The sequence below is a fragment of the Octodon degus genome, unplaced genomic scaffold (assembly GCF_000260255.1).
Source record: "Octodon degus isolate 3935 unplaced genomic scaffold, OctDeg1.0 scaffold00235, whole genome shotgun sequence".
NCBI classification, from domain to species: domain Eukaryota; kingdom Metazoa; phylum Chordata; class Mammalia; order Rodentia; family Octodontidae; genus Octodon; species Octodon degus.
This window is the reverse complement of record NW_004524811.1, coordinates 2,942,146-2,965,071: the sequence shown is the minus strand read 5'-3', so window position 1 is coordinate 2,965,071 and position 22,926 is coordinate 2,942,146. Positions and strand designations below refer to the sequence as shown.

Genomic DNA, 22,926 nt, shown 5'->3' with positions numbered 1-22,926 from the left:
TGAGCAAGTGAAAAGTTTCAACAAACTAAATTCATACACAAAAAAACAACAGTACAAAGAGATTAAGATATAACCCAATCTCATATAGACTAAATATAAAAGGGCAATAGCATTTGAGTTTGTAGATTTAAAAAAATCAACTGGAAAATATTTGAAAACCAAGTGTAACCAACTAGTGGGAAAAAAAGAATTTTACCATATCCAGAAATTAATAAAACACTTGAAAAACCAGTATAAATTTAATAGCAAACATTATGGTCAGGCTGTTTATTAAGGAGGCAACCACATATACAAGTTCAGCTATAGAAATGTTTGCAAATCAAACTTAATGTGATCTAAAAGGACCATGTATAATGTCAAAAATGGAACCTGTACAATCAATAAAGTCAATTTAAACATACAGTCTAGATCGTTCTAGAATTATACAAACATCTGGGGCCATATATGTATCTAATTTTCTTTCAAAAAAGCTTTTGTTTTTAATATAAAACTGATGTATTGAGATAATTTTAAAAAGTATCTGACAGTTATGAATGGTCCCATTTTACAAAATGTGATCTCCAGGGTATGAAAACTGAGAAAAGTTAACTCTTCAGAGGGTTTTATACAAACAAGTTTTGTAGAAAAATGATTCAGCAAATGCTTAAGAATATTTATATTTTTCCAATTCTTTACATTTTTATTAACACACTTACAAAAAATAACATTCAAACACTGAAAAAATTAAATAACTTTGGAAGCAGAATTTGTAGCTGTCTACTTACATATAAGTGACAATTCTGGGCTGTTGGCACAAAATAATCAACATTCATAAAAACCCTTACTACTATATATCAAACATAAGTTAAAATCATAGGCACTAGTTTATCAAATCCACATTTCTTCTGTAAGACTAACCACAGTAAATCCTTAGATTTTCCCAAACAGAAAAACTGGCAATACATGAAGGCTTTCTAGTAAAAAGGCAATTTTTCTGTTTAGGAAACTAAAAGCCAATAATCTGTGGTAGTACAACAGCAGGTAAAATAATACTTTACCAAACTCAGATCCAAAATACATTTTAACAAGTGACGAAGTATTTTAATTAAAAAAAATAGACATTTTTCTGAAACAGCCATTTAAAAACAAAGTTAACCTGAATAACCCTTTTAAAACTGATTATCTAACTTAAAAATGGATGTTCCATAATAGTCAAAATTCCTTTTATTTATTAGATTGCAGCATATATATACGTATTTGAAATGTTGCATGGAAAACTGAGACCTGTTTTGTTTTGTGTATATGTGGTTCTAAAAAGACAGTGGCTAAGTCTTTATTTTATGGACTTAAGATTTACATGGAATACTCCTCCACCAAAGCAGATGCTTTATCTTCCTCTTAAAAGCAACATTTCTAGCTCATCATCATGTAGAATTCTGGCGCTATCCTTTCCAGACCCACCCCATCACCTTTAAATTCAAGGATACAATATCTTTCCTGCATTATTCATTAAAATACACAATACTGGTGGTTCAAATCTGCAGCCGCTGTGCTAACTGAATGCCTCCCAAGTGGTCAAGCCAATAGATACCCCAGTGTCAGTCATGGCACAAAAGGGGTCTTCGTTTTATCATTCTCTCAGCCTATCAATCTCAATACTCTAAATAATAAGCCTTCCATTTCCCTCTCAGTTTCATTTGCCAACTTACATAATGTCTTTTTTAACAGAAAGGAATAGAAATGCTTAGATCTCTAAAATATTTTGGGTGACCCAACTGCTAACATTATACAGCTGTCCAAACTAAATACTTAAACACAGACCTCACAATGAAAAATGAAAAGCCTGCTACAGAAGGTAGTTTTTAGTTTGGTAATAATCTAATAAAATCAAAACAAGTGACTTCAAGGATAAATATATATATGCATATCAATAAAAACCAAATATTTAGAATTAGATGCAGGTTACCAAAAATACAAAAATTGCTGTAAGGCAGAATCTAAGTCAAAAAGGACAGTATTTTCAGAAGATTTTCTACAGTTACTCAGTTTAAAGTGGACCAACTTAAGTAGGGCTTGGCAGGCTGTATTTTTCTACCACATAATAGACCATATGCCACTCAGTAGCAACAATACAACTGTCATCACCAGAGATTTTTGTAGTTTAAGTGCATAGATTTTTTGCCCCCTCTCTCTCTGAATGGTTTTATTCTAGGTTGTAAGCACTGAGGTGTTGTTGTATCAAGAGTAAAGACACTACTTGCTCTATCCCACCCTGGAAACCTGCTAATAGAAACAAGATCTCCTAGTTTTGCGATGGGTAACAGCATGTAAAGAAGCTGGCTTTGATAGCAAAGGCCATCTTTCCTGAGCCAGGAACTATAAAGTTGAGAAAGATTGTACAACTGATATCAAGCCCTTTTGGCAATCAAAACAAACACACAGAAGTCTGATATGTCAATGCATCATGATAGATGTACACTGTAACACTATCTGGTAGTAATGGTGTGTGTATGTGAACTGTGTCCAAAACTTAAGATTAAATAAAATGCTAATTTTCCCAGTGACTCTGCAAAAGTAATTTATAGACTTCCCCTAAATGTAGGTAACTTATTCTAAATCTCTAGCCCAGGCTTCTTCATCCCACTGTCCCAAATTTAATCCACAGTTTCCTGGAATACTAGCGAAACACTTTAGATATTAGTCAGAATATTAGTTTTCATTAACACAGTATTTATTGATGCTATTTATACAGTAAATTAGGTTGAACGTGAGTTTTGAATAGCCTGAATTCACCATTTTCTTTTGTACAAAGGTACTTTCTCATTTACAAGTGGGCGTTTTTCTTTGGCATCTATTAGGTATTTGCCCAGATATTGGCCTCTGTTAAATATTTAAAAATCAACTGAGTTTCTACTAAACAAAACTAAAAGTGATTCCATGGAGAGTGATTGTATGATTACCAAACATCTGATGTTAAATGACATTAAAGTGCTGCTTGATCATCTCTGCCAGTTTGTGCTAATTAAGACAGAGAGGGCTGGGATTTACCAATCCCAAGAGTCTTATCTGAACAGTCTGCATATATAAAAGTTGTTTTTAGTCTGGTGAAGGGGTGTCCATGAAGCCGTGGACCTCTGCATTCTTGTCTGTGCTGGTCAGTAACAGCCATCTTTCCAACTGTCATCTTTTATGCTGCCATAGGTTTTAGGAGCTGGCAAGGATCTGAAATAAAGCAATTTTATTATGATTTGCATGTCTTTACAAAATACTACCATGTTATCTTACATGTATTATTTTTCAAGTGGCATCATGCTCTTCTCAGATTTGTTTCAGAGAACTATTGAGATCAAAGCTCTAAAAAGCTATTCGCATAGCTTTTTCTAGCAATTTCACTTCAAGCTTTGCTATGCACCAGATGACATCTCTAACCCTTTGCTGCTGACCTAGGCTACCAGACTAAAACAAGAGAAAAGGCTGCTTCACTTTTTCCATCCACACGGCTTCTCTCTGTGTCATTCTGAGATGCAGAATGATGCATGTGACACTATAGACTGTTTCGCCATCTCTAGAGAGGCAGCATGTGATAGTGGTTATGTGGTCTTTGAAATCAGACATACCTGGAATTAGAGATCTTATTAGTTGTGTGGGCCTAGGCAAATTATTTAATCTCTTTAAATTTTAATATCCTCCTCTAAAAAATAAGAATACCCACTCACTGTGAAATTAAACAAAGTAAATATAATTCATCTATCATAGGGCAGAGCAACAAGTCAACACATCATGGTATTGAATTTGGAAGTATAAAATGTATTAGAACTAAGGACATATAGGTAATTAAATTTAAATATTTGTAGGATAAAGGCATGCTTCAAGCATATAAAATATTTAAAGTTCAATTATAGTTGATACATAAATTTGTTTATTGCAATCCCATTGTTAAAGGGTAAAAAATATGGAGAAACAGTTCCCAATCTGGCTGGGATTAGAATCATTTGAAGATTCAACATACAGACAAAAAGACACAGATCTTGGACCTCATCTCTTATGAACTAAGTTAGAGTTCATGGAGGTAAAATTTAGGCCTTTATGTTTATATAAAGTAATTCAGGTAAAAAAAGTTTATAAAAAGTATAACAGGTAATTCTGGTTTTTCAGTTTGAAATCCATGTTTTCAAAGTCTACCTAGGCAGAGTCTACTTGGACTTGGCAGTTAGGTATCACTGTAATGTATTTTTATTACCTTTACTGAATATCATTACATTTAAAATGAACAAATATCACAATCAAATTGAGTGGTTTTTCACAAAGTTTTTCCAGGAGTACTCTGAGATGCTTAAGCATGTTAGGCATCTGGACAAACAATCTGAATGAAACAGGTATAACATATCAAAAGAGGATTTCTTTCCAACAATGAAGTAACATTTTACTCAAATTATACTAAGATCCTTGTAGGAACCCGCTATGGTTCTCTATATTCATTATCCAATGTACAGACAAGGCTTATCCTAGTCCACCCACTGTGCTATGCTCAAGAAAGCCACAACAGGACTTTTTCCACTTACCTTCGAACAGGCTGTGCAAGTTTGCTGCGAGGCACTGGGATGCCCCCAGCAGAAGGGGCACTAGGTCTGGGCAAGCCGCTTCGCACTGCAGTTGTCCCTGCAGGTCTTGTTAATGTAGTGCTGTTGATATTGCTGGGAGGGTTTGTTGGGACTGTGTTCTGAACCACCGGAGGCCCAGGTGAGGAGGTGGTTTGTGTGAACTGTGTTGTTTCCTGGCTGCCCGAAGGACCAGAGCCATGGTTACTAAATGCTTTCATTGGTTGCCGGAGAGCCAAAGGAGATGGTGCTGCTGGGGTGCGGAATTTGCCTGGAGAAGGTACTGTGGGATGGCAAAGAAAAAAATCACTGTTCTGAGTGGGAATCGAGTATAAATAAAATCACTGCTTTATTTTATACTCTGTGATTGGACACTAATAGGCCCAAATTTATGAATCTTGATTCTGTAGAATGCAAGGAATAAATGACATTTCTGGACTAACAAAAGTTCTAAATAATCAAATCCTTACTCAGAGGTTGCAACCATCCTAGAAAAAAATGCTTTAATTAGGCCAGCATAAAACCCACAAAATGAGGTGGGGGGAACACTCTAGGACTCTGCCTCACAATACTGGCTAAACTGCGTCACATAAATTCTAGAGGTAGGGAAAAAGACATGACTAACATACTGTTGTCCAGAATTTTCAACAGATTTCTACCCCAGAAGAAACATTCATATAAAGTCCCATATTACAATATAACTAAAATTTAAACACTAAAAATTGTTTTTTTTTAAAAAAAAATGCTCCTGCTGGGCATGGTGACACATACCTGTAATCACAGCATTCAAGAGGCTGAGAAAGGAGGACTGCTATGAGTTCGAGGCCAGCCTGGGGTTACATACGGAATTCAAAGTCAGCCTGAACTGCATAGTTAAACCCTGACTCAAAAAGCAAAAAATAAAAATAAAAAACCAAAAACCTCTTATAGTTGTGTATCACAAAGAAGGGAGTTTATAAGTCCAGGGGCATATCAAGGGGTCTATAAAATCACATAATAAAAAACAATACATTTTTCTAGAATGTCAACTCTTCTAAGTAGTACCCTTACAGTAAAACACTGATACTTGAAAGAATAAAACATAAAATCTGCATTTATTTCTAAGCCAAAATAAAGCTAAACACTTTGCAAATAATATCTTAACATGCCTCACTTAACAAAGACCTCTTGGGTTGAGGTTGGGGTTGGGGTTGGGGAAAGAAAGAATGAGGGGAGCTGTGGGACTCTGGTAAGCTCTCACATTCTTAGCACCCAGAGTGCAGGTGTAGAGCTTCTGTTGTGTGAGTCTAAGCTTTTAACAACTTAGGGAGACTCTGAGTCACCTGCGGGAAACAGGAGAACTGCAATCTGTGGGCCCAGTGAGCGCAGGCATGGAGCTTTCCTGGAACCATTTAACAACTTTGATGAACTCTAGGTGGCCTGCAGGACTCTGTCTGGGTGATTACTGGGAGCTTCAAAAATTTGAAAACGCAGGAGCCAAAGGCAATCTCATTCTTCTAGCCCACCCAGAACAAATCCAGGAGACAAAGACATACAAGAATTTAGAAATCACATACCTGAAATCTCTGAAATGATAGTAACTGAAGTAAAGAAACAAGTCCATCAGGCTATAGAAGAAATAAGATCAGAAATAATCTCTCAGGTCAAAACAGAAATGGTAACAATCGTGAAAGAATTGTTCAGCACAGCTAAAGAAGACATAGATAAAGAAATAGAGAATAGAAAAATGATCAAAACATTGAATGAACAATACAGGAAAGAATTAGAATGAATGAAACAGATTCAAACAGATATGCAGGGAATTAAGAACTCCTTTGAAAGCTGGCAAAACTGCTTGAATGAAACTGAAGATAGACTTCCAGACCTCAAAGACAGTGGTGTAGCTAATGAATGTGAAAGGAAAGATTTCTTAAAACTAACAGGGAACCAGAAAATAAAAATAGGTGTCAATGCAACAGCAGGAGACAGCACAAATGATATGAAAAGATTATTTGCAGAAGTACTAAAAGAAAATTTTCCAAACATGAGAAAAGAACCTGACACACAGTTCAGAGAGGCATATAGAATTCCACATGACCAGAATTACAATAAATCTATACCTAGACATATAAATAACCAAGATCTTAGAAAATGAGCAAAAGAACAGAATATTAAAAGCTGCTAGAGATAAGAAACAGATCACCTACAATAGAAGGCCCATCAGAATTATGGTAGATTTCTTTTATTCATTCACTTATTTATTTAATGTATTTAGTACAGTATCTATAGGGGCTCACTACACAAGACTGGACTTGTAGTGATCCTTCCAGTTTTTCAGCCTCCCAAGTGCTGGGATTACAGGTGCATGCCACCACGCCCAGTCTCATTTGCCATCTCAGTGTGCCCCGCCAGCATGGCAGGCTGGGGGATTGAACCCTCAGCCCGTGTCTGCCAAAGCAGGTGCTTCTAGCTGCTGAGGTATCTGGCTGGCTCTCAGCAGACTGCTTAATACAAAACATCAAATCAACTAGAGCTTGGAGTGAAGTATTACAGGTTCTAAAAGAAGATGACTTCTAACCCAGACTGATGAATCCTGGAAAACTATCAAGTATGGCAAAATAAGATCCTTCCATGACAAAGAACAACTGAAGAAAGTCATGATCACCAAACTAACCCTACAAAGACTACTGGCAGACATTCTAGAAAGAAACAGAAGTGCTTTAAGAAGAACAGAAAGGAACCACCATAGCAAGTAATTAAAAAGAGGAAAAAGTAAAAAACCTATAGCAAGAAAATAACGTAACAAAAATAAGCCAATATATATCAGTTATAACGATCAATGTAAATGGCCTCAATTCACCAATCAAAAAAAAAACCAGACTAGCAGAGCAGTTTAAAAAACAAAATCCAATAATATGTTGCATACAAGAAACACATTTAACTCAAAAGGAAATACAAAGACTAAAAGTCAAAGGATGGAAAACAATCCCCAATGCCTCAGGAAATCAGAAAAAAGCAGGGGTGGCTATGCTGGTTGCTGACAATATCAATTTCAAACGATAAATCATTCAAAGGGATAAAGAAAGTCACTATATACTTCTTAAGGGAAAACTGCAAGAGGAAGAGAAGACAACTGTTAACATATATGCACCCAATGTAGGAGCACCCTTCTAAATAAGACAAAATTTTAACAAACATTAAAAATCAAATAAGCAATAATACAATAATGGTGAACTTTAATACACCAGACACAAAGGTGTACTTTAGTAGACCTTTACAGAGTGTTTCACCCAGCAACAACAAAATACACATTTTCTCAGCTGCATATGGGACATTCTTCAAAATAGACCATATACTAATAGCACATAGAGCACTCTTAAGTAAATGTAAAGGAACTGAAATTATTCCATGCATTCCATCTAATCACACAGTGCAATAAAACTGGAAATTATTGACAAAAAACTATAAAAACACCATAAACACATGGAAATTAAATAACCTCCTAAACAACAAATGGGTCACAGATGAAATTAAAGAAAAACTTAACAAATATTAACAATTAAATGAAAATTCAGATACAACCTACCTAAACCTGTGGGACACAATGACAGCTGTCTTAAGAGAAAAATTCATAATGGTAAATTTATACATTAGGAAAATAGAACAAGTCAAATAAACGATCTTATGCTATACCTCCAGCTCCTACAAAAGAGCAAGTCAAGCCCAAAGAAGGTGTAGAAATTAATGCATGAGACATGAAGAAAACAATACAAAGAATAAAAGAATTACAGGGCCAGTCAAATGGCTCAGCAGATTAAAGCACCTGCAAGCAGATGCAGGGGCCAGGGGTTTGATCCCCCGGGTTGCCGTGCCGGCCCCACATCCTGGGTGCGCTGAGACAGCGATTGAGACTGGGCGTGGTGGCACACACCTGTAATCCCAGCAGTTGGAGGACTGTAAACAGGAGAATCACTATGAGTCCAACCTAGTAGTGAGACCCTAAACACCCTGTAGATCCTTCCCTAAAATACAGAAATAAATAAATAAATAAAAGAGCTGGTTCTTTGAAAGAAATAAAATTGATAAACTCCTAGCCAAGCTAATCAAAAATGGAAAGAAAAATACCAAATTCATGTAATAAGAAAGGAAAGGGTGAAATCACTACAGACCCTGAAGAAATTCAGAAGATCATCAATACCTACTTCCAAAATCTTTATTTTCACAGGATAGAAAACACAGAGAAAATCGAGTTTCCTAGATACAAATGAAATGCCAAAGCTGAGCCAAGAAGATATACAAACTCTGGATAACGCAGTAAAGAGAAATGAAATTGAAAATTTTACATAAAACCTACCAACAAAGAAAACTCAGGTCCCAATTGATTCACAGCAGAATTTTACAACAAATTTAGAAAAATGCCAACTTTTTTCTAACTCTTCAATGAAACTGAAAGAGAAGCAATTCTCCCAAAATCATTCCTGGAAGCAAGTATTACTCTGATTCCAAAACCAGAGAAAGTTCCAACTAAAAAAAAAAAAAAAAACTACACGCCAATCTCTCTAATGAACACAGATGCAAAAATCCTCAATAAAATACTAGCAAACAGAATGCAGCAAATCAACAAGAAAATTATACATCATGATCAAGTGGGTTTCACTGCAGGAATGCAGGGATGGCTCAATATAGGCAAATCTATAAATGTAATACACATCAACAGAACCAACAAGAAACACAACATGATCATCTCAATAGATGCAGAAAAAGCTTTTGACAAAGTCCAATACTCATTCATGATAAAAACCCTACAGAGAATCAGAATAGATGGTCTATATTTCAACCTGATAAATGCCATCTATGAGAAGCCAACAGCCATCATCATACTAAATGGGCAAAAAAATGAAGGCTTTCACTTTAAAATCAGGTACAAGACAAGGATGTTCACTGCCTCCACTCCTATTTAATACAGTTCCAGAAACATTAGCCAGAGGAATTAGACAAGAGAGCAACAGAAGGAATAATAATTGAAAAGGAAAAGGTGAAACTAGTATTTTTGCAGATGACATGATACAATACAAACAGAACCCCAAAAACTCCATGAAGAGTTTTGTAGATTTAATCACCAAATTCAGCAACACAGATGTGAAGATCAAGATTAGAAGACACAAACACAACTGCAAACAAACTCAGACACCTCTGATAAAGGGGCCAAACATGTCCACTGGAAAATGATAGCCTTGGGGCCGGGAAAGATAGCTCAGTAGAATAAGCACTTAACTGACAAGCACAAGGGCTTGAGTTCAATCCCTGGTACCACAAAAAAAAAAAAAAAAAAACACAAAAACAAAAACGATGGTCTCTTTAATAAATGGTACTGTAAAAACTGGCTTTCCACATTCTTTAGGGTAAAAGTAGACCCAAGCCTATCAACATGCACAAAGCCACAGTCAAAAGGGATCAAACATTTAAATATTAAAACAAAACCACTGAATCTTCTGGTGGAAAGTATAAGCAGAAATCTTAAAAGACACAGGAGTAGGTGTGAAGTTCGTGAACAAAAACCAAACTGCACAGGAAATACTTCAAACAATTAACAACTGGGATCTCATCTTGCTGAAAGTTTCTGTACTTCAAAGCTAATCTCCAAAAGAGTAAAAAGAAAACCCACAAACTGGGAAAAAGTTATAGCCGACTGTCCCTCTGACAAAAGCCCTCTACCGAGAATAAAGAGTTAAAAAAGTATCATTCCCCCCCAATTCAAAGACCCAATCTATAAATGGGCATCTGAGATGAAATGTACACTTCTCAGATGAAAAAATAAAATGGCTTAAACATAGGAAAAAATGTTTAACATTATTGGTGATTCAAGAAATGCAAATTAAAACTATACTGAGATTCCATCTCACCCCAGAAAGAATGGCTAACATCAAGAAGTCAGCCAATAACAAATGTTAGATGGGCTGTGGAGAAAAAGGAACCTTTGTCCACTGTTGGTGCAAGTACAGACTGGTACAACTACTATGGAAATCAGTGTGGAGATTCCTTCAAAAGCTAGCACTGAAGATTCCATTCAAACCAGCTATTCCCCTCCTGGGTAATTTTCCAGAAGAACTGAACACCTCATACTGCAGTAATACATGTGCACCCATGTTTGTAGCAGGACAATTTGTTATAGCTAAATCCTGGAGACAACCCAGATGCCCTATCAAGTGAAGAATGGGTAGAGAAGATGTATTTTTCACAATGGAGTATTATTCAGGTACAAAACTGGATAAATTTGAGGCTTTTGTCAGTAAATGGATGCAACCAGAGAACATATGCTTTGCATCCACATGTGCAAAGATTGTATTATCTCCTTAGTGTGAGAACCTGAAAGAGAGAAACAGAATCTGAATGGTAAAACAGACACTGGTAAAAGGGAATGAACTTATTCAAAAGGAAAGAGTCACTGAGTTGAGGCGAAGGACAGGAGAGGGTCTGAGGGAAAGAAATCATACATACATATCTAGGTATGTAAGTAGGATGGTTTGGACAACTATATTGTATATTTCTGCTGGTCTATGGTAAGGAGAAGATAATAGTATGTTTTGTCTCCTTTCAATTATTTGTACTTTTTCTCTTTTTGACTTAAGTTTCTTTTTCTTTTTTCTTCCAATTTTGCATGCATATGTTTGGTAATATGAATAACTAGTTGGAAAACAACACTATGTATTATAGCAAATAGTATGAAATTTATATTACTTTGTTGAGTGAAATTCTGTATCACAATTTTTTCTGTTTTAATTCTAATTTGTACTCTCTTTAAAAAAATAAAGAAAATGAAAGAGGAGAGGGAAACAGGGAGACAGAAAGAGGGGAGAGGAAAAATTATAGCTTTATTCTCATTCATCCTCTCCTAGTTGGACAAGGATGTGAGTGCAGGCAAAGTCTGAGCCACAGGAATGGCTTATTCTTTACAGACTCATCTTCCTTATTTCTATCAGTCTATCTCCTGGACAAAGTGATGGCAAGGTCTACCATACCAGTGGGTAAAAGGCACAAAGCTGTCTAATTCTGGTTGCTATTTTCATCGGGTCTCTGGGAGAAAGAAGAGAGAATGAGCCCTAGTCTCAAAACTCCAAAGAAAGGAAACCAACTCAAACCTCCTTTCCAATAATCTCTTGCTCCTCAGGTGATCTTGACTGTGCTTTGTCTAATTCAAGTTCTAAGTCGCCAGCAGCATCATGCTGAATATAAAGGGTCCACTACTTAAAAGTGCTCCACTAGTTCTGTTTGGCTCCAACACCTTTACAGCCATGATTCTTAAACTTGATTGTATATAAGAATCTCAAGGAGCTTTTAAAAATACTGTATATGGGAGTCTAATATAACTCCAGAGAAACTAGCCTGAAATGGAACATAAACATGTATTTATTTAAAAACTATCACAAGATCTTCTAGCCGTAATAGGGAAATAGGGAAGGACTTACTGTTCATCCAACAGTATTTTATAAAATAAAACACAACATACTGGACAAGAGAGAATACAGGCTTGTAGGCTCTATAATCTGCTGGGTTGTTTCTGTCTAGAGATACTTTGTGAAATGTAGATCAAGAGGTATCTAAGAAGGATCTGAGCAGATCAAAGTTATCTTGTTGAGTGGAGAAAAGGAAAACTAAAATTTCAGGAGCAGAGTACTTTAGAACAGGGAGCTACTCAGGAGATTTTAAGAACACAGCCTAGGGGTCTGCTTAAATCTTTGGTTAAATACGGAATTGGGCATGCACATAACACCCCATGGGGCATTGCTAATGGAACGGTTCTCAAAGCTGACATAAAAGTACTAGACATTTCAGTTTCAACCAGTAAGAGGTCTTTGCCAAATATCCACCAGACAATCCAAAGGAATCAAGTCTAAGGGGGATACAGTAGCCCTAGATAAAGACTACTATAAATTTTCTCTAACAAAGCTCAAAAACAAAAGCTCAAAAACTACCGATAGGCAAACTGCCAGTTTTTATAAATAAAGTTTTATTGCAACCCCAGAACAGTCATTCACGGGGGCCTGCCCCTTAGCTCAGTTCTTTGTGGCTGCTTCAACAAAGCAGTCAGGCTCAGGTTGCTGTGGTTCGATCCCCACAACTCAAGCCAGCCAGTCATGCCTTGAAGGCATTTGGAGCAAAAAAACCAAACCAAACCAAACCAAAACAAAACAAAAAAAACACTTCCATTTTAAGCCAACATTTTGGCCCAAACCTTAAGGTCAATTAAGACTCAGGACATATGAGAACTTGTCCTGTAACGTCATGTACCTCGATAGTGTCCCAAATTTTCTGATCAAGAAGATTATGGGGCCAAAGAGGAAAGTGATCGATGACATAGAGTGGGCCTAAGGAGAGTCACATGGGGAGAAGACACTCTCTCAGGCTTTCACAGAGAGCACACTGGCCAAGCAATGGCTGCGACTCATCCACATGGCTGACACTGACAAAGGTTCTACAATCTGAGGTACAGAATCTCAGGATAAATCCTGAGGGCATTTCACTGACCTTCTCAGACCAAAAAGCTACAACTCTTATTGCACAGGTCCTGATTTACCTTGGTCTTAACCATCCAGTAGAAAAGTATGAAGACGAAATATAGGAAGTAAAGCCACGTTGTTATGTTGAGCTGTCAACATAACAGGGGACTCAGGTCAATAATATCTGACATTGCCAGTTAAACAGAAGACCCAATGCTATTATGGTCTACTGGACTCTTTTAGAATATTTTTCTGAGTTTACACACCTATAATATTCAATAACGGAACTTAGAAAAAATGGAGTATACCAATGAATGTCCATTTTGTATCTGTGTATTCAAAATGGTTAGGAGAGATATATAGTTGCATTCTCTTAATGAATAGAATGATTTGTTCTAATGGTGTTTGTAAATAGGATTTCAAGTCTGCTTCTTGTACAGCAATTAACCACTAAGAAGAATATATGCAGTGTATTATTTGTTGAAACTACTTCCGATTTGATTTGAAACTGTCTCATTGCTGTTTATCAATATAATTTTGAAAAATAAAAAAAGAACATTCACTTATGCATTTTCAGTTTTACTATCTATCTACAAGAAGAAACAATACCTATCACAGAGCATTGAAAAATGTCAAATGGTCACTATTCAATAAATACTAAATATGCGAAGCAGAAAAATCAGTCAATAGAAACATGCCAGAAAGTGATGGGGATAATTAAGCTGGCAGGCAAAGACTTTATAAGAGCTATTATCTATGATCTAGAATATTTTAAGAAATAATACAATGAGAACAGAAGTAAAAAATTTTTTAAAACATGGGCAGAAATTTTATAGATGAACTTGCAATATATACAAAATGCTTCGTGAATCAATAGTAGTTTAGACGCTATAAAGGAATACCTGAAAATGCAACAGGAATGATACAAATTACAAGCTTGTAATGTAGCTGAGTTATATAAGGCCAACCTAGCATGAATAAGACCCTGAGCTACAAACAAAAGAATGATGTAAACTACAAACAGAGGGAGGAGGAAAGACGCATAAAACAAAAGGACAAAGTCTCAGTGACCTAATATGTGCAACTGAATCTCATTTTAGGAGATACATCTGTAATGAGTGGGACAGGAAAAAAAAATTAAAAGAATGTTTCATTAAACGTTTCCAATATAGTCCTGGAGCAGTGACACACTTCTACAATTCTAGCATTCATGAGGACTGCCATGAGTTAGTTCAAGGCCAGCCTGGGTTACATAGTAACTTCCTCAAAAACAAACAAAAAACAAATAGAAAAGTACTTCCAACATGATGAAAACTAAGCTCATATATTCAAGCAGCTCAAAAAAATCTTTAATAGGGAAAAACAAAGCAGGACTACCATAATCAAACTTAAGAAAATATTATTTTAGCTATTAGAAGGTGTCCTTAAAAAGACAAAATATCACTGACTTCTCAAAAGAAATGCTGTAAGCCAAATGACAATGGAATAACATCGTTAAAGTACTTGAAAGCCTGGCAATCTAGAATTCTACATTCAGGAAAATTATCTTTCAAAACTAAAGGTGTCAGTAGTTTTTCTTTCTTTTCTTTTTGTCAGTAGTTTTTCAATAAAAGAAATACTTTAAAGTAGAAGGAAAATGACACCAGATGCTAACTCTAATCTGAATAAAGCAATAAACTCTGATAGGAAAAATAAATATGTTAGGAACCATTAAAAGTGTTTTAAATAATCACTTTGATTTTTTTCAGGGCTGGGGATCAAACCTAGGGCCCTGTGCATGCTAAGCAAATGGTCTACCACTGAGCTATACCCCCCGAACTCCCACCCACAAAATCATCACTTTTAAATTTTGCAAAAAGACTAAAACATGAGTACCAAAAACATACTTTGAGGATATATATCGAACAAAAGAATGCAGAAGCAAAACTTCTCAATGAACATTACAAACTGAAATCCTACAATACACAAAAAGGCTTTAGGGTCTCCAAGTAGTAGTGTTATTCACGTAATACAAAGCTGATGAACTGAGGAGACACAGGCTTGGTACAATGTTTGAAAAAAACCACAATGTAATGTCACACATTTACAGATGGAAGAAAATCATAAGATCATATGAAGAGATGCAGAAAACTAAAATATAACATGTATTCAAGATTTTATTTTTTAAACCTCCTAAACAAGATAGGACAGAAGGGGACTTTCTCAGTGAAATAAAGGGCATCTAGCTGGGCATGGTGGCACAATCTTGTAATCCCAACGCTTGGGAGGCTGAGGCAAGAGGATTGTTGCAAAGTAAGAGACCAGTGTAGGCTACAAAGTGAGCTCAAGGTCATCCTGAACTGCACAGCAAGACCCTGTCTCAAAGAGACAGAGACAAACACAGACAGACACAGACACAGATACAGACAGACAGACAGACAGACAGACAGACAGACAGACAGACACAGAGACAGAGAGAGAATCTATGAAAAACCTAGTAGCATATGTAGTAGTTTAAAAAGCTGAATGCTTTCATCTAAAAAGGAAAGACAAAATAGTCATATACTCTCATCATTTCTATTTAACATTTTACTGGAATGCTTGGCCAGCACTACACATGTCCCTTCCACCCTCTACATATATTCTAAAGGAGTAAAATTGTTTATACTGACAGCACATGACTGTATACTTACAAAATTTAAGTATCATCTGATACAACTGGTGAATTTAGCAAGATTATCAGGATACAAGATAAAGAATGGTAGCATTTACAATACAGCACAATAATGTGAAATGTTAAAGGATAAATTTAACAAAATATATTCTTATTCCATATACTTAAAATTATAAAACTAGCAAATTAAATAAAAAAGGAGAGGATATGTATGCTTGGGAATCATAAAAATCAACATCACTAAAATGTCTATTATCACTAACTTCTACATACTACACATTTAATAAAACTCCAATTCAAACTTCAACAAGCTTCACAGTTTTAAAATTTTATTCATTAGTTGACTATTGAAGACTGAGTCTAATCCTTGGACATGCTATGCAAGCACTCTATTGCTGAGCTACATCTGTAGGATTTTTAAAAAGATAAATGCTGACAAGTCGATTCTACATCTATGTAGAAATGCAAGGGAATTAGAATTGGCAAAGTAAGTTTAAAAAATGGAAGTCCACCACCAGACCTGTAAACTTACTATAAAGTTACTTATTATAAATCTAATTCAAGTTTGCTATTGTTGTTAAGAATAGACAAACAGAACATAGCCATAAACAGACCTATGTGTATACAATCAATAGGTTTTGAACAAAGGACCAAAAACACTCGGAAAACATATCTTTCTCTATAAATAAAGCAGGAACAACTGGACATGCATAGGGTAAAACATGTCCATTCCGAAGAGAGAAAACCAATGGAACCAAAGCAAGTCTGAACTGAGCAGGGCAAATACTCAATTCTATAGTTCCATGTTGAATACCTGGTACAAGCCCGTGACTTCCAAAGCACTTGAGTGACTCTGCCCCTATGGCACTGCTGGTGGATGAAGTCCATGTGACTTCTCTCTTGAGGCCAGCTTTGTTCACTCCTTGTGACTTTCCTCAGATGTTACATGTTTCTAGCCTTGCCAACTCTGAGTTTTCCATTGCATATCTCAGCTCTATTCTCACATTTTCATACACTGTCCCATTATAGGCATAGTGCCTAACTCCCAAGCCTTCTGCTGAAATCTGGGTGAAAGCCTCATGACCCCATAACGCTTACATTCCGCATTCCTTTAAAACTAGTACCACGTGGATAATGCCAAGGTCTGCTGCGACTTGGAGCAGGAGACAGGCACCTTGAATTGTGCCTATATGTAGCCTTAGTCCCTGGATGGCTCCAAATAAACAGAATCCCAGGGACTCAATGTCCTAGGCTATTTTTTCTACAACAGGTGGCATGAGATTATCTTGTCACAGCAAACTGTTTCACCTTTGCAACTGTGAGCCTGTGAAGGGTAGGACCTTGCTGGTTCTTCAACTGCTCTAAAGGTATTTTTTCTATTGTTCTGTTATAAAGTAACAGAAAAGGGCTTCTTTTTAATGTTAACTTTTTCAGCCACCAAATTTTCCTCTGCTCCAACTGTGGAGGCCCCCAGTTTACTGAATCTTTCTTTCTGGTGAAACTCAAAACATTTAAAATCACTCTTTGGATTCTCAATGGACAGCTGGCTAAAAGCTCCCAACAGTACCCATGTCACAGCCTGAATCTTGATTGCCTTGAAATTTTCTGTTCCTTAATCTCACCTTAGTCTGGAAAATCTTGAGGCATGAGCAAAATTTAAGTTTTTTTCTTCAACTGGGGGTGGGTGTTGGGGATCAAACCCAGAGCCTTGTGCATGCAAGACAAGAGCTCTACCAATGAGCTACACCTCCAGCCCTACATAAATTTTCTGCCAGAGCATAACACACATGGCCCAGAGTCCAACTGCCAGTGAAGGCTTTTTCCCAATGGAAGTACCCTATGCTTATGTTCAGCATCTGCACTTTTATCAGCACTCTGGTCTTCTAATCTCCAACCAGAATATCCCATCAAGCTTGGCTTACAGCATTCTTGTCCTTGTCCAGTTGGCATTTCCAAACATTTTCTAAACTCCTCTGTGAGTCAACTCCAAAGACACCTAGGCCACATAGTAAAACATAGTCACAGTGATGACCTCATTTCTCTTGAGATAAAATCTGTCTTAGTCACTTTGTCATTGGGAAAAAATACCTCCCTCACACCTGCAACTTAATGAGGGAAAAGTTTATTTTGGCCCACTAAGCCCATGCTCAGATGGCTCTAAGGCAGGCAGTATGGAAGAGGTATATAGTGGAGAAGTGGTTCATGACATGGTAACCAGGAAACAGAGTGACTAGAGGAATCAGAAGGAGATACACACTTCAGGTAATGCCCATGGTGACCTACATCTTCTGACCAGAAGATACCTCCTAACAGCAGGTCAGCTATACTGTCTCATAATGTAATCTCCTTTCAAAAGCTCCACCTATGATTCCATGAATTTTTTAAAACTTTATTTTGATGGGTGTTTGTTTGGTTTTTTTGAGACAGTGTCTTGCTATGTGGTCTCCAATGGCCTTGAACTTACTATGTGGCCCACGCTGGCCTTGAACTCACAGTGATCTTTCTCCCTCTGCCTCCCAAGTGCTGGTGTTACAGGCATGCACCACCATGCCCGGCCTACATTAGCTTCTTGAGGGACATCTAGATATAAATCACAACAGTCAAAAAGCAAAAAGTACTAACTGTAAAAATGTTATATACTATCTTATCAAAACCGACAAGTAAAATAACTCCCAAGAAAATGACTGACACATAAACCTCAAGGGAATATTGTAAAGCATGGATTTGATGATGAAAGACTATATTTAATTCAGAAGACACAGAACTTTTACAACTCAGTAATAAAAATCAGCATAAAAACTGTCATAAAATTTTTAACTCTTATTTCCTAAGAGAAGATAATGAACAACATGAATCATTAAGAAATATATATTAAAATCAGAGTAAGCTACCTACTATCATCTGAGTATGTTCCTCAAAATTCATGTACTAGAAACTTAATCCTCGATGTATATACCTTGGTGGTAGGTCATGAGAGCTCTGTATTCATCAATAGATTAATGGTATTAATAAAAGCTGTCAGAAGTGGGTCCTAGTTTATTCTGTCATATGAGGACAAAGAATTCCTTTGTTGCCCTTTTCATTCCCACCATGTAAGGACACAGTAAGAAGTTCAATATCATATCAAGGTGTGGGATCTTGGGACTTGATCTTGGGATTTCCCAGCCATCAGAACTGTGAGAGAATAAACTTCTATTCTCTATAAATTACCAGAAAGAGATGTGAAAAGAATTAAGACGTGTTATGTACATGTACCAATTCTTCATATTGAATACAATCAGGGCAAGAGATACTTGGCAGTCTAAGTGTGTGCCTGGTAAGCACAAAGACTCGGATTCAATCCCTGGTACCACAAGCTGTACCAGTCCCACACTGAGCCAGCCACTGAAACTGGGCTTGCTGACACATGCCTGTAATCCCAGCACTTGGGAGGCTGAGACAGGAAGATCACTAGAAGTCTCAGCTGCAGAGCGAGACCCTGTACGAAATAAAAGATTACAAAAGCTAATAAAAGTAATGAATACAATCATTATGTAGTGCAAACATGCATTAATCAAAATAACTGACATAAGAAACAAGCTCTGATTAGACCTAAATTAAACAATCTGTTTTGTTTGTTTGCTTTGGTACTGGGGGTTGAACTCAGAACTTTATGCTTTCTAGGCAGGTGCTTAGGCCACTGAGCTATCTCCCCAGCCAAACAATTTGAATCAGAAATCAAGTTTCCTCAAACCAGTAAGTGACATCTGTAAAAATTAATCAGATACACAAATATAATAATACATGTACTTAATAAGGATCCAGTGGTTCTACTCAAAGAAAATAAAAACATTATGATAACCCAATCACAGCATATACACAAAGCCTTGCAGACAACTTTATTAATAACAGCTAAAAACTGAACAAAACTTCACTTGATAAATATCCATACTGTTTTATGGCATATCCATACAACACAGTATCACCGAGCAAAAAAGATGAACCTCAAAAAAAAAAAAATATGTTGAGTGAAGTGTCAAGACACAAAACCTTGTAGAAAACATCTAATTAAATTTCTCAAAATGGCAAATCTAATACAGCAAGAGAAAACAGATTAGATATTTACAGGGGTTCCAGAGTACTGAAGGGGAAATGAGTATAAAAGAGCTTTTTGAGATTATGGAAATATACTATGACTTCACTGTGCTGGTGGCTATGTGGGTGAATGTTTTAAATTGTATACTTATAATTCTTCCTGAATAAAACAAAATAACTCTTAAAAAGAAACGTATTTGAAAATAATGACTCTTCAGGCAACAATGTCCTGGTTCCCCAAAACTGCTACTTAGTTTCCCCATGTAGGAATTGAGGAGTCTGGCCTGTGTCCACCGCCCACTGCCTACCACCGCCCACTGCCTAACACCAGTATGGTAACTTCGCTGATCTGCAGTGGCCTATCTCACCATCACAGAAGACATGCAGACACTAAATAGCTACAGAAACCTGGTGAGTCCTGCCCTGCCCTCACCACCTTCTCAGGAGCATTATAGAGCTTCAGCCAATTCACCCCACTGGTCAAGGGAGCCTTGGTGAACCTATCCTGTCCCACCACACCACTGCAAGACCCTTGCAGACCTTTGGCCTGCCTCCCATCATCCTCAGAACCTCTATTTTTTTTTTTTTTTTTTGGTGGAATCGGAGATTGAACTCAGGCCCTTGCACTTGCCAGGGAAGTGTTTATTCTACTGAGCCATCTCCCTGGCCCCTCAGAAACTTTCTGGGCTGTAGCTCACCACCCTTTCACCACGACAGAACCCACAATGAACCCAATACAATGGAAGCTTTGGTAAGCCAACCCTGCCCTCCAATGTCATGGGAGGCTTGCTCACCACACCCCTCCCATCACAGCTAAGTCCGGGTGAACAATGGGAGCTTCAAAAATGTCTAAGCAAAGAAGCAAAGACAATCTCAGACCTCCAGCCCACCCATAACAAGTACAGAAGACATGGGCATAGAACTAGGAGGGCAAACATCTGAAATTTCTGAAATGATAGCAACTGAAGAAACAATTATATCAGGCTATAGAAAAAAATTCAGATCAGAAATAATCCACTCAGGTAAAAAAAGAAATAACAACAATTAGAGAACTGCTCAGCATATCTAAAGAAGGTACAGATTTTTAAAAGATAGAGAATAGAAAAATGATGCAAACATTGAATGAACAATATAGGAAAGAATTAGACTGCATGAAACAGATTCAAACAGATATGCAGGAAATTGAAAATTCCACTGGAAGCTGGCAAAATTGCTTGAACAAAACTAAAGATAGACTTTCAAACTTTAAACAGCACTGTAACTAGTGAACATGAAAGGAAAGATCTTAAAATGACAAGAAACCTGGAAATAACAATTCAGCAGCTTCAAAATGATGAAAACAAAAATATAAGACTAACAGGTGTCAATGAAATAGGAGGAGTCAGCACAAATGACATAAAAGTCTATTTGCAGAAGCAGTAGTGGAAATTTTCCCAAGCATGGGAAAAGAATCTGACATACAGATAAGGGATGTATATAGAAATCAAATTAGCCATAAAACAAATCTAAACCTAGGCACATAATAATCGAGATCCCAGAAATTCCAAAAACCAGAATATTATAGATCACTTATAATGGAATGCCAAAAAAATTATGTCATACTTCTCAACACAAACCATCAGATCAAAAAGAGCTTGGAATGAAATATTTCAGATCCTGAAAGAACACAATTTTCAAGCCAGATTTATATACCATGTGAAACCATATAATTTAATGTGGAGGCCCAGCGAGATAGCTCGGCGGACTAAAGTGCCTGCTTAGGCAAGTGCAGGGACCATGGTTCGATCCCCAGCACCATATGCTGCTCCAGTCCTACACCCAGAGTTGGCTGAACCAGCCAGAATATGGGCATAGTGGCACAGGTCTGTAATCCCAGTACCGGGGAAGCTGAAAGCAAGAGGACCACCACAAGTCTGAGCTGTATAGTGAGACCTTGTAACAACCAAATACATATATATATAAAAAAATTAATGTAGAGATAGGATACTTCCACAACAAAGAACAACTGTAGAAATTCATGACCAACCAAACTAACCTTACAAGGAGTACTGACAGATATTCTAGAAAGAGACTGAAATGATCACAACTGCAAGAACAACAACAAACAGGAACCACCCAGCAGAAAAAAGCAAACAGTGGGAAAGAAGGGAATCTATATTAGGAAAACAGCATAACAAAGATAAGCCAATACATATCAATTTTAACCACCAATAAAAAAGGCCTCAATTCACCAATCAAAATAAGCAGATTGACAGAAAAGATCAAGAAACAAAATCCAACAGTATGCTATACACAAGAAATAAATGTAACGCAAAAGGAAATTCATAGGCTGAAAGTTGAAAGATGGGAAACAATACTCCAGGTGACCCAGAAAAAAATCAGAGGCAGCTATTCTGGTGGCTAACAATGTCAACTTTAAATCAAAAATGATTAAGAGAGATAAAAAAAGGTCACTACAGATTTTTTGGGGTAAAACTGCAAAAGGAATATATAAAAATAAATATATATGCAACCGATGTAGGAGAGCCCAACTATATAAGACAAATATTTACAGATATAAAAAAATCAAATGGGCAATAATATAATTATAATGGGGATGTCTGTTAACATCCCCCTGTCAAAGACAGATTAACTAGGAAAAAAAAATCAGCAAAGAAATAATAGAACTAAACCAAGCTAATGAAGAAATGGACTTAGTAGACCTTCATACAGTGTTCTATATAGCAACCTCAGAATACACATTCTTTGCAGCTGCATATGGGACATTCTCCAAAATAGACCATATACTACCACATAGAGCATGTTTAAGTAAATACAAAAAAGAAAAACAATTATCCTATGCTTATTATCTGATCATAGTGGAATGAAACTGGAAATTATTGACAAAAGAAAAAGCAAATGGGCCGGAGAGATAGCTCAGCAGACTAAAGCACCTCCTTAGGCAGATGCATGGGGCTGGGGTTGGATCCCTGGTCTACTGTGCCATCCCTGCCCCCCAGGGCATGCTGAGACAGTGATTGAGACTGGGCCTGGTGGTGCGCATCTGTAACCCCAGCTCTTGGGAGGCTGAAAAACAGGAGGATCACTATGAGTCTGATCTGTGTAGTGAGACCCTGCAGACCCTGTACCAAATACATTAAAAAAA

General features: G+C 36.9%; 1 protein-coding gene across 3 annotated transcripts in view; it reads right to left on the bottom strand.

The window, feature by feature from the left end:
• Positions 1 to 230: 230 nt before the first annotated feature.
• The window catches only part of Slain2 (SLAIN motif family member 2), an 89,038-nt gene continuing 66,342 nt past the window's right edge, over positions 231 to 22,926 (bottom strand). For 2 of the 3 annotated variants that reach the window (XM_023705986.1, XM_004645668.2), the window contains 2 exons: positions 4,542 to 4,860; positions 231 to 3,201 (listed from right to left, as the gene is read on the bottom strand). In XM_023705986.1, coding sequence (XP_023561754.1) covers positions 3,135 to 3,201; positions 4,542 to 4,860 — 386 coding nt within the window. In that variant the 3' untranslated portion in view covers positions 231 to 3,134. The remainder of the gene's footprint in view (positions 3,202 to 4,541; positions 4,861 to 22,926) is intronic. The other variant, XM_004645669.3, reaches the window with a different exon arrangement.